The 12,383-nt window shown below is 39.3% G+C and overlaps 1 protein-coding gene across 7 annotated transcripts in view; it reads right to left on the reverse strand.

The window, feature by feature from the left end:
* Nucleotides 1–12,383, reverse strand: part of MAP3K7CL (MAP3K7 C-terminal like) — a 112,820-nt gene that overhangs the window by 33,138 nt on the left and 67,299 nt on the right. For 6 of the 7 annotated variants that reach the window (XM_043508952.1, XM_043508956.1, XM_043508968.1 and 3 more), the window contains one exon: nt 3,685–6,286. The exons of the other annotated variant lie outside the window; for it this stretch is intronic. In XM_043508952.1, the coding sequence (XP_043364887.1) occupies nt 6,106–6,286 (181 nt within the window). In that variant the 3' untranslated portion in view covers nt 3,685–6,105. Of the gene's footprint in view, nt 1–3,684; nt 6,287–12,383 lie in introns of those variants that run through there. 7 annotated transcript variants of the gene reach the window in all.

A 12,383-nucleotide genomic window follows, 5' to 3' on the forward strand; every position in this document is an offset into this window, starting at 1 on the left:
TACAGATAAACACCAATAGCAACTACTAGATATAGTCCAGCACAACTCCTCATGAGAAGACAATGTTGAACCACTGTTCCATCTTAGGAAAATAACCTATTTCAAAAGTGGCGAGACATGAAGAGTAGCCAAATCAGATAAAAAGGCTAAAGGAGCTGATGAACACTTTTACAACATATTTCACTCAGGCAGAGAACTGCCAGGTCCAGAACCTGGTGATTATGTGTCAAATTGGATGGAGGAAAAGGATGAACAACTCCAGTTGTCATAAAGAAAAAAGAATTAAGCAACCAAATCATATGTGATTGAGACCAACAGTGGAGAGTTCAACAGAAACCATCGACATCTACAGTTTGATCCTCAGGAAGAACGATCAAATGAGAAAACTCTACAGATGGCAGATGCAGAACAAGAAGATGACGACTCAAGGATTCCAAACCAACCACAGCCACTCGTTGAAACTAATGGACAGCCAGATGACCAAGTTGTTACACATTTAGGTTGTGTACTTAGAAAACCAGTATGATTCAGAGATACTTAGACTGATAGGTACAGAACTTAGTGTGATAGTGTAAATGGTACGAATGTAGTACTTAACGGGGGAAATGGAATGGAATGCTAACCTGTATTATACTGTTCAGCCACTAGGTAGCATTGTGTGTAAAACACCTTATTTAAACAAGCATCAGCCATACCTGTCGGAGTATTAAAGGGTCTTATGATAAACACATCTGGTGTTTATCTTGCGCAGAACAGAAGGAAACTCTGTGACCAGTCCATGTCTGATACAGAAGTACATGACAGGTGACGAGCTGAAGATGTTGGGGTTTTGCAGGACACACTGGCAGGGATTAATATATATTTTAATATATAACATATTGTAAACCTAGAGTGGAAGCAGTAGGCTCAATCACTCTGTGGGGAAGGTGCACGCACAGTCTGGTCATCCCTAGCAGCATGTTCTTTGCATGGAATTTAAGGAGATTTTAGCTGTTAAAATCTAAAAAGCTTCTACTGAGCATGTGCAAACTGATTTTTCAGAGGCTTATAACTTGGCCAAATTGGGGTGGATTTTCATGGAGACAGCAAAAGGTACATCCTACTACCGCCCTCCCCACCAAATTTCAATGGCTCTGTGCCACAGCATGGGGGTGCTAGAGCTGTTCAAAGTTATCAGAATCTAATAGACAAAAAACGTATTTTTGCCTACCCTCAGTCTCAAAAACAACTGAACTATTTTGGCTGAAAATTTCAAAACTAAATATCAGCCTGAGGCTGACACCTGGGATGGAAAATTCCAGCCCAAACAGAAAGTTTGGCAAAGTTAGAAGCAACTGAACACTGGGAAGTGTTGGACAACCTTAATAATAGACAATGCTAGCAACACAGTCTAGAATTTTATTAAAATAATTCTGTTTTGCATCTGGCTGATTCTGGCTGATTTTCTTTAGGGAAGAATACACTCTTTCAGCAAATGTTTCTATCATTGCATGCTGCAGGAGTATCCACATTTAAATTTTTTTAATAATATGTTCTCCAGATAAATGTTACATACAAAATGCTCTCAAGATTTCCTGTACCATTGCTCTAATGGGGTTAGGATAAAAGACTCTTCTAGGACTTTTTAACTGAAGTCTTTGAAAAGCATATGCCAACTGATGATCATTTGCTAGTGAGAAGAAAGCTATATATGGTGTCAAATGTATAATTTTGCATTTCTATGGGTCAAATCCCACTCTGTGGATGTGATTCTGTGGTGGATGGAGCAGAGGAATTTGAAGACTTCATACAAGTCTGGTTAGGTTTGGCCACTGCAGTTACAACAGAATTACCCGAGAATAACAGGACAGAATTTGCACCATAGAAGCCTTATTACTGGTGATGAAATGCAAGCCCGGAAATAAACAAACAAACAAAAACCAGCTTGTCTTAAATAAGTTGCAGAGTGGATAGTTAGAAACCCCCACCCTCAACTTTTTAGTAGCAATGTGAACAACATTGAGCAGGAGCCACTGAAACAGATGTGAAACCTCACAATGCCATTTAAATAGTCACTTCTGAGAGAACACACACAATGTCCAGTCCCACTTTGATAATCAGCTCCCACTCTGCCATGATTTCCCTAACTCCACTACTCTGATAACATAAAATTAATGAGAGCCCCACTGGAGTGTGAAATCAAAGTGCCATAGGTAGGATCTGTATGCAGTGTTATTGTAGCCATGTCTGTCCCAGGATATTAGAGGGACAAGGTGGGCGAGGTCATATCTTTTTACTGGACCAACTTCTGTTAGTAAGAGAGACAAGGTTTCGAGCTCTGTGTAGGTTGAAAGCTTGTCACTCTCACCAACAGAAGTTGGTCAAATAAAAGATATTACCTCACCCATATAGACGTCAACTCCGTGGGTGCTCTGGGGCTGGAGTGGAGGCGGGGCCTGGGGCAGGGCCGGGGTCGAGCACCCCCAGCACATTAGAAAGTCGGAACCTGTGCTCACCCACTTTGTCTCTCCAATATGTAGGATCTAGTAATTATGCTATTTTAACTATTTGCACAGCTTCAGCAACAAACAACATTGACATCTTGTTAATGTATAAAACTGTTTTACTATTTGAAAAACATGTAGTATATATGATTTTTAAAAAATGCGCTTACCTTACACCAATACCTCAGATAGGTCAGGTCCATGCTCAAACTGGGTTCCATGACTGATGTGATATTAACATAAAAGTTTATGCCACAGCACCACAGCATAACTGTATGGGAAAGAACTTATCTGTCTTACCTATTCCTGTTTGTAACTACCATGAACAATCTCCATCTTTCATTAAGAACTAGTCTGTAATAAGCCAAATTTTTAAAAGAATCAATTCTAAGAATTTTCCAAAGGTCATAAACTCACAAGAGAGCTGGAATAGTAACATGTTCCAGGAAAAGGAAACAATTCTGAAAAATTGCAGCTTCTTCTTTTCCAGCTTTTTTTTTTAAATATATAAAATCACCCAAGCATTTGGCAGTTTCAGGACTGCATGAGTCATATCCTCAAGAAGTGAGTAAATAGTAATTGGAAATGAAAAACATAGATTTTTTAAAAACATTTTTCTTCTCCCACCATTCTCTAGTGACCTGACCTGAAATAACTGCATTTATGTCACTACACTGATATGTTTGATATCTTTAGACTGAATAACCTATTGGGATCCACTAAAAAAAACCCCTGCTGCATTGGTGCCAAAATTAGATCACTCTATCCTATTTCCATATGAAAGCTGCAATTGTTAGAGATAGGCAAAATTCATAAAGTTTAAGGTCTCACTGGCAGCTGGGTATGTACACTCAGAAAGACAGAACCTGGCATTCAAAATTTCTGAGATGAAATACAATAGAAAATCACCTTTAATATAATTGCCTAAAATCTTCTTTTGTATATAGTATTACATTTAGAATGGATTTTTTTTTCAGAATAGATCAGTCATAAACCTCTAAATGGTAGAGGAAAAGAGCACAAATCATGAGCAAATCTTTTCATAAAAAATGTAATTGGTATTAAATAATTTAGCAGTGTTGTTGCTTTAAGAAAAACCCAGGGTGAGAAGACTACATAGTTACTCTGAATATGTAAAAGTTTATTATTTCATGCTTTAATATTTAAAAAAAAATACCCATTGGTAGAAAAACAAACACAGTTTCTTTTCAGAAGGCTAATCTGACTGAATCATACTTTACACACTATGAGTAGCCTCTTGGTTATCCTCAGTTTTCTACAGTTTCATTTTCTTACAAATGGATTTGCAAAGTTCAGTGGATCTAATTTTGTTCACTTGTCAGATCATTTAGTTTTTCTTCTCTTTTTCTTATTTGGTATTTTCTTGATTATTTTTTTCTTTTTCAGCTACCTTCATTTTGGTTTTACTCATTTTATGAGTGATGAAAAGTTTTTGAGCTGATTTCTCAAAAACGTGCGTGTTCATGTTAGTACATATATGTAAATTAAAAGTGAGCTATTTTTGATTGTGCATTATAATTAAAAATATAAAGGAAAGAAATTTGGCTAAATGGAAAAAGACCGGATCAGTGGAATCAAAAATCCCAAATTAACTGAAGTCAAAGAGATGTCCATTGATGTCAATGGGCTTTGAATAAAAACCTTATCCAAAGACTTCCAGATTTATCCCAGGTGGCGAGACCACAGTACTCTAGTACCATAGGGAGGAGGAAACAGCGAATTTACAGTATTTGTCATGCATTCAGTGCAAACCCACTGAAGACAACAAGATTGCACACAGTGTATGTCAGCACAGAATTTGTCTCAAAGTTCTTACCTTGCCCGCAATTCCATATCTTAAGTATTTTGTATTATTCATTATGCTGTTTAATTTATGGATCCAGTTTTGCTTTCAAATTTGTACATACAAGGACTACACTGTGAGATCATGATCTTCCCTAAATAAGGGCAGCACATTATTACATGCCCTTTAAGCATCCCAGGAACAAAGATTGTGACTTAGACACAATTCCCATTCTTGTTTTCCTGCTGCTCTGGGTAGAGAGTAAACTGCCCCCGGTATAGACCAGTACGAGGTATGCTGCCTCATGTGCTGGGGAGACTGGAGCTGAGATTCTGCCTGTTCCCCACCCTGTCCTGTCCCCATATTTCATGAGGAAGTAAGCAGCAGCCCTATGGAGCCTACTTTCATGTCTGTGCTGCTACCTGATGTTATTAGCCAGCAGAGAGATGTAAGGAGGCACCTTGGGCTCCTTTAGGCCTCTGTGCTGCACTAGCTGGAGTAAAATTTGGTGCTAAATAACTTCAGTGAGAGTTGCCTAGGTTAATTTAGTATAAATGTTGGGTCCTACAAGAACAATGGGGTAAAAGTTAAAGGTTACTGTGAATATCTTACCTTTTGCAATTCCTAACATTTTTAATTTTAAAAGTGTAACCTTAATTTTTGTGTATTTAATTCTAACCTCACAAAAATGTAACATACTTCCAGTTGAGTGGAGTTTAAAATATGGGGAAGATTAAGGAAGTGAAGGGCACAAAATAGCTTTTTTGTATATCCACTTTTAATGAAAAAAATACTGTATGAATAGACATGGAAGTATAACAAAGGATTTTCAATTGATTTAGGAAAATACAGTGATAAGTAGAGCAAGGAAAAACAGACATTTTAACTCTCAGTTATTCATATATCACTGAACTGTTTAGTACCTACCCGCAGTCATTTCTGTTCCAAAACAGTCTACAAAATAAAAACAAAATATATGGTACTTTTACTGAAGTATTCTCCATTAACAACCATAAAGTCTTATTTATTCACCACTGTAGTGTCCATACATTACTTTTCCATTTCTTGCATGCCAAAAAGTACAAATGAATTTTAAAAAGAAAAGAATTTCTAGCCAAGAATATGGTGGTGGAAAGAAAACTTTATCTGTTTCTTCACAATTTAATAACTTGAAAATGATTACTAGCAATATAATTCTTTGATGAAAATGATCGGTTAGTGCTATTTTAATGAAAGTACTTTTTTAAAAAAAAGTGCAATCTTTTAGACTTTATAAAACAACCTAAAGTTGACACTATTAACATGCCAGATACCTGGAGCATAATCTTGAGCCATAGCCAGATTAGATTTAGGACAATTTCCAAACATTTTAGGCATGAAAAAAATAAAAACAAAAAAGAAAACTAAACTAAAATAGAAGCACATGAGTGTGTTCCAGTGTTCCATATGTTAACACTGCCCCTGCTGTATGTCTTAGTATGGTCCAACTCCCAACATAGAGACTATTTATATCAGTTTGTAGTGTGTCCATATCTTCTTAAATTGGAAGAAATATCTTTAGAAAAGAAACCTGATCTACTAGAACATATAATGGGGCTAGATTAGCTTCAATTATGTTACTTGAAATAAAATATCCATTATATAATGGATAAAATATCCATTATATTAAGCTACCGGCTGGCAAGCATTAAATCAAATATAGACTTTTATATATTCTGTATTTCTAGTGAAGTGTTACAACAGAACCTTTTTTTAAAACCTCTTGGCCAGCACAGAACAAATACTGGATTTGACTGCCTCTTATTGGTTAGTTGAGAGTTATGAAGAGCCCTGTCTCTTTTGGTATTGTATTCTAAGCTTTTCCAGTTGCTCTGCACACTGCGTCTGAGCCAGTTTCAATGTCCGATTCTCCTCTGTCAGTTCTGCATACTCCTTAGCCAGCTGAGCAGCATCCATGCTCTCCTTTTCTGCCTGTTCCAGCCTGGCAAACAGCTCCTTTCTGAGGATTAAGAAAACAGGAAGATAAAAGTTGAAGTATGCATGTGCCATTACCCAGGGTATGCTTTTGTGCATCACCTGTGGTCTTGGGCCCTAGGAAAGACAACACTGGAAGGTTTTGTGTTGATTATCGAAAACTTTTAATGCTGTTGCAATACCAGATGTATATCCCATGCCTAGAATTGATGATATACTGGACATTTTAAGCAATGATAAATATCTCAATTCTTTTGATTTAACTCAAGGTTATTGGCAGAACCCTTTGGATGAGGATGCAAAGAAAAAAATCTGCTTTCATCACTGATATAAGACTCTATAATGTTACCAGTTGATTTAATTAATGCTGGAGCCACCTTCCAGAAGTTGGTAAACCAAGCGTTAAATGGTTTACAGAACTTTGCAAGAGCATGCGTGGATGATGTTGCAGTATTTAGCGACACTTGGGCCAATCATGAAGAACACTTGAGAACTGTGCTGTCAAAACTCAAAGAGGCAGGCCTAACTATAAAAGCCCTGTAAAACTGAAGTAGCCAGAGTTCCTTATTTGGGACACTGGGTAGGGAGAGGTCAAACATCCCTATGCTTTGAAAGTTGAAGCTATTGTAAATTGGCATATATCCCAAACCAAAAAATAAGTCCAATCTTTCGTAGGTTTGGTAAACTATACAGACGGTTTGTGTGGGGGTCCAGTGACATTGTCTCTGCCATCACAGATTTATGTAAAAAGACAAAGCTAAACAAATGAATGATGAAAGCATGCCAGGAAGGATTTGATAAGGTAAAGAACATTTGGTCTGAAAAGTCTGTTCTGGCTAGCCCTGATTTTGACAAAATGTTTAAACTGTGTACAGATGCATCAGACATTGGTCTGGGTTCTGTGATGATGCAAACAGGGGAGAATAACGTGAACCATGCAATTGCTTTCTTAAGCAAAATGTTTAAACCAATTGAATAGAATTAGTCTGTAAAAGAAGAGGAATGCTATGCTATAGTGTGGACAATTAATCAACTACCATGTTCATTAGAAAATTCAGGGTCTTAACAGATCATTAGCCATTGATTAGGCTAAACAAACCTAAAGGCTCAAATTCCATGCTTCTACACTGGAGCCTCTTACTTCAGGAACTTGATATGGAAATTGTGCACATAAAGGGAAAAGACAACATGGCAGCAGATGCCCTGTCCAGGAAAGAGAGCCCTGACTAACTGCCTCTGGGTTAGCCAGTGGCTAACCCTCCTACAGCTTTGTAAGGGGGAGGTGTGATGGGCTGTACCCCAATGTTCACCTCTTTTATAGCTCACAGGGCTAAAATTTTGTACACAGTATACCTTGTGAGGTACCATTTGAAAACTCATAATTTGCTGATCATTATTGTCCTGGTAAAATATGTATGGAAACATTGTATGTAAAGTTATAAGATTCTACTGTATGACATTACTAAGGCCTTGTGTACACTACACAGTTGTGTTGACAAAAGGCAAGTTTCATTGACAAAACAGGGGAGGTGTACACACAACAATTTTCCCCCTGCCGATTTAATTCTTCTCCTGCTACACAGACATAATAAAACCACCTCGATGAGTGGCACAGCTTTTTGAGACAAAGTTAGAGTGACACAGTGTCAGTGTAGACTATGTGCTTGCTTATGTCGCCCTAAGGGGACTCCAGGTAGTGTCCCACAATGCCCATCATGACCGCTTTTGTAAGCGGTTTCTACTGTGCTGCCCTGCAACCAGGTATACAGGCATGCACCCTCCCCCTTTAAAGCCCTGGGAATTTTTGAAATTCCACTTCCTGTTTGCTCGGCATGGACAGCTCGTATTACATCTTCCCAGCTGATCATGCTGGCTTTCCGCAGCAAACATGCTCCCATCTGGAGCACACAGGAGTTGCTGGATTGGCTGGGTCTGTGGGAAGAGGAGGCTGTGCAGTTGCAGCTCCAATCCAGACATAGGAACTTTGACACCTATGAGCAGATTGCTTGTGGCATGGATGAGAAGGGGTACACAGCAGTGCCATGCTAAGATCAAGGAGCTGAGACAGATGTACCAGAAGTCAAGGGAGGCCAACCGTCACTCTGGTGTGGCACCAAAACCATGCCACTTCTACAAGGAGCTGCACGCCATACTCGGTGGCAACCCCACCTCCACCGCCAAGAACCCCATGGATACTCTGGGGGGACTAGAGGCTGAAGCCAGTGGAGTCATTCCCAAGGACTAAGTGGTGGACAAGAAGGTCAAGTTGGAGGATGATGTGGAACAGGCAACAGGCTTGTCCTGTGGCATGGAGAGGTGAAACTGAAAGGTGACATACAAAACTAACCAAAGGAAATAGATTAAAAAAAACCAACACACATCAATTTTGAATTGTTTGTTTCCACAGTATACAGCAGGGCAAGCACCACGGATTCCTGTTCAGATTTGCAGCTCATGAAATACTGCAGGATCAGCCTCTTTGTGTTCATAAAGCTCATCACAAGCCAGGTGATCAGTCAAGGATCCATGCTTTCAGGCAGAGATGGCGGATGCAAAGTTTACAGGTGCAGTTGAAAAATGGTGTGAAATGCAGTCGGAAGTCCTTGGAATCTTGGGACAGAGAAAACTGCATCATGGGGCGGTAATCCTGCCCCTATGGTGCACAGTGATCCATTCCCAGAACAACTAGTGGGAGAAGTTGGCGATTTGCACAGTGGGATAGTGTAAGTGACAAAACCACAGGCTCTGTCTTTATATCTTAAAAACCAGATTGTTACTGGTCCTTGTTCGAATATTCTCCCAAGCAGGGAGCCAGCTCATTGCAATCCCTGCACTCTCCTAGTTCCACCTGAGATGAGAACATGGGCAGTGTCCACCTGCTGCATCATGCACTGCTCTCTCTCTCAATGCTAGAGCACCAACTGTGGACATGCTCCGCTGACAGAAAGAGCGTTGTGTGAACATGATGCACAAGTGATGGAATTACAGCAGTTTATGATCGTTGATGTAACTTAGATCGACTTAACTCTGTAGTGCAGACATGGCTTAAGACACATTCCAAGTCCAACTAGGGGCTGGCTGGCATAGTCTGTTCCCTTAACTCATCAACCAGTTCAACCCCTTGCTTCAGGAAGAGTTTACTTTAAAAGTTGTCTTGTCCTTTTCATCATCCTGCTTCCCACAGATTAAGTAACTTTTTAAGCATTTATAGCCCTGTGAGCAATTAGCTCCCAGTCTGGGCAAAACAATGCTTGCAACTTGTAGGATCATCAAAGCTGACAACTTTGCCCACTGTCTTTCAAATCTGTAGTCGATGCCCTTATCTGGGGCCACTGTCTTCTTTCTCTTTGTTCTTCCCTCAGCACCCTTTTAATTTATTCATACAGGAAAATCTTACAGCCTAATATGGAATAACTTCTCCTTGCTAACCAGATCATACTCTTTGTTAAAAAGCAGAATGCTATTGATTAATTCATTCCTCTTTTCTTATCTTATTTGGAACAACTATTTTTTTAAAATGCCCAAATTAAGTTGAAGAGAACATTTCTTAATAGACTGCTATCAATAGGAATTTTGCCTGCCTAAGGACTGCAAGATCAAGTGCAAATGAGTAGTAGCTAAAAAATTGTATGGGTTATGCAATCCATTTAAGAGGAATTAGTTTGTATTAATTTAACTGTATTAATAATTTAGTTACATGAAACTTCCTTTCCAGGATTTTCATCATTTGGGGGAAGCTGAGGTCTTCCTCAGAATGTCTTCCCACTTATTCCATTAGGTGCAATGCTGGATTGAAGGCTTGAGCTTTTTCAGGCTACCACTTCCTAACTTATGAATGTTCCAGGTAAATTACTTCAGATTTATTCTTCATTACTTTTCTTATACTTATGCAGTTACATGAAACAGAGATAGAATAAAGTAAGCAATCAGTAACCAGAATCTTAAATCACTGCTTTTCAGCACAGCTTTTAAAGGTAAAGGCTTTTAAATCCATGACAAATTTTAGGGGAAAAATATTAGTACTCATGAAAGTCAGACACCAACAATACTTAGCTGGACTCAAGCCAGGGGCAGTACAGGTGGACACTATACAAACTTGTACAAATCTGTAAATGAATATCAATCCTGACTTGCAAAACCTGGATCAAAAGAGACTTTGAGCAAGCACTTTTCCCAACTTGCTCTACAGACAGACCCCATAGAGTATAACCCCTTCCTGGGTTTGACTTTATTAAATAATAAGTAATAAAAAAAACAGATAATCAAGATCACCTCAAACCTTCTCCACAATCAGTTTGTGTCTAATGCTCCTTCCCTCACTGCTCAGCCCACACCTTAGATCCTCTTTCCTAGAAAGCCAATTGCACCTCTCTTATATTCAGTATAAAGTATCACCTGCCTCTTAGTCAGCAGAACTTACTTATTCTTTTATTGTCAGTATCAACACCTGTTAACAGAGTGGGGTAATGTTTCAGGCAAACACTATCAGCCTGTTACAAAGGCCTAAGATTAGAATACCAGGGAACTGCTAAATGTTATGAATGGTGTGGTTTACAATGCCCACAAAAGGCTGAGACCACTTACTAATTTTTGCTTATGACCTAACCCCGGATTTGAACTAAGCTTTCAGAGTTTGAAGGATACCACAATAAGCTCTTGCACCATCTAGCCTTAGTTATGGATGCTTAATAAACAGCTCTAGCATTCTGTAATCTGTGTTTTCTTTTAGCAGCTACACTGTGGTTAAAAATTAACATAATTGATAAAGCATTTTCTAACACGTTGCTAAGACACTTGAGGCTATCAGGGAATCTGTAATGTCCTATTTCTATGTTCACTTTGTTTTTTCTGTGAAAAGCATGGGTTATATGATAAAAATGTAATGAAATACAAGTCTTACAGTAGCAAAAAGACAAATTAAAGAAACTGGCAGAGCCTCAATGAAATGATTTTCACCCCCGTGGTATTGCACAGTAAAGACTCTTTTTGTGGCGAGCAGAGGTGCCTTTTTATTTCACTCATTCTGAATAAATAATAAATACAAGCAAATTCTGCTAGCTCATTTTGAATAAATAAAAAAACAACGTATATTGGGGTGGAATGTACCTTGTAGGCATTGCCCCTTCATGGGAGTGGTGCATAGTTGCTCCCCGACCCCCACTCTTGTGTGAGAATGAGGAAGGATTATGCCTCTGGATATGTGATTTACAGGGGCATGTGCCACCCCTTAGGAAGATGTAGAATGCATGTCTGCTGGCTGCTGGCAGGGCCATAGCTCTAACTCCTCATTCAACATTTTGGGGCTGCTCTGACCCACAGGCGTAGTTTGACTTCTATATTTGGGGGGAGGGAGGGCAGCTCCAGTCAGGCCACCAGGGCCACATGTGAGGGGCAAATTCTGCACCAGCCTGAGGCTTGCAGTTTGGGGGGAAGGTGGGGACACTGCCCATGTTCTCATCTCAGGTGGAACTAGGAGAGTGCAGGGATTGCAATGAGATGGTTCCTGCTTGGGGAGAATATTCGAACAAGGACCAGTAACAATCTGGTTTTTAAGATATAAAGACAGAGCCTGTGGTCGTGCCACTTACAGCATGCTTCAGCTGTGTAGTCCTAGTACATCTGAGCACTGATCAGCATGGCAGGACAAGTGGAAGTGTCTTTGGGGATTAAATGAAGCCAGCGCACCACTCTGATATGGTAGTGTTTTACAACCTTTTTGCACAAGTGCAAATAACTACACAAGGTACAACTCAGTGGAGAATAAGGCCTAAAGTGGGTAAACTGAGCAATCTGCAGAATAGGAGGTTGGTGGGTTTGGGTTACACAGCATTTTTAGGAACATTCACAAGTATCAATGAAGTCCTCTGCTCAATGTGCAACAGCTGTCAAAGAAAGCAAACAAGATGTTAGGATGCATAAGGAATAGGATGGAAATTAATATGAAAATTATATTGTCATTCTATAAATCAATAGTGTGGCCTCATCTGAAACACTGCAGTACTGGTCACCCCATTTTAAAAAGGAGACTGCAGTACGGGGGGGTTCAGAGATGATTAGGGGCAGGAAAACTCTCTTATGAGGAAAGATTGAAAAGTTTGGGACTCTATCTTAAAGGGGATGAA

This window comes from Dermochelys coriacea, chromosome 1 (genome assembly GCF_009764565.3).
Source record: "Dermochelys coriacea isolate rDerCor1 chromosome 1, rDerCor1.pri.v4, whole genome shotgun sequence".
NCBI lineage: Eukaryota > Metazoa > Chordata > Testudines > Dermochelyidae > Dermochelys > Dermochelys coriacea.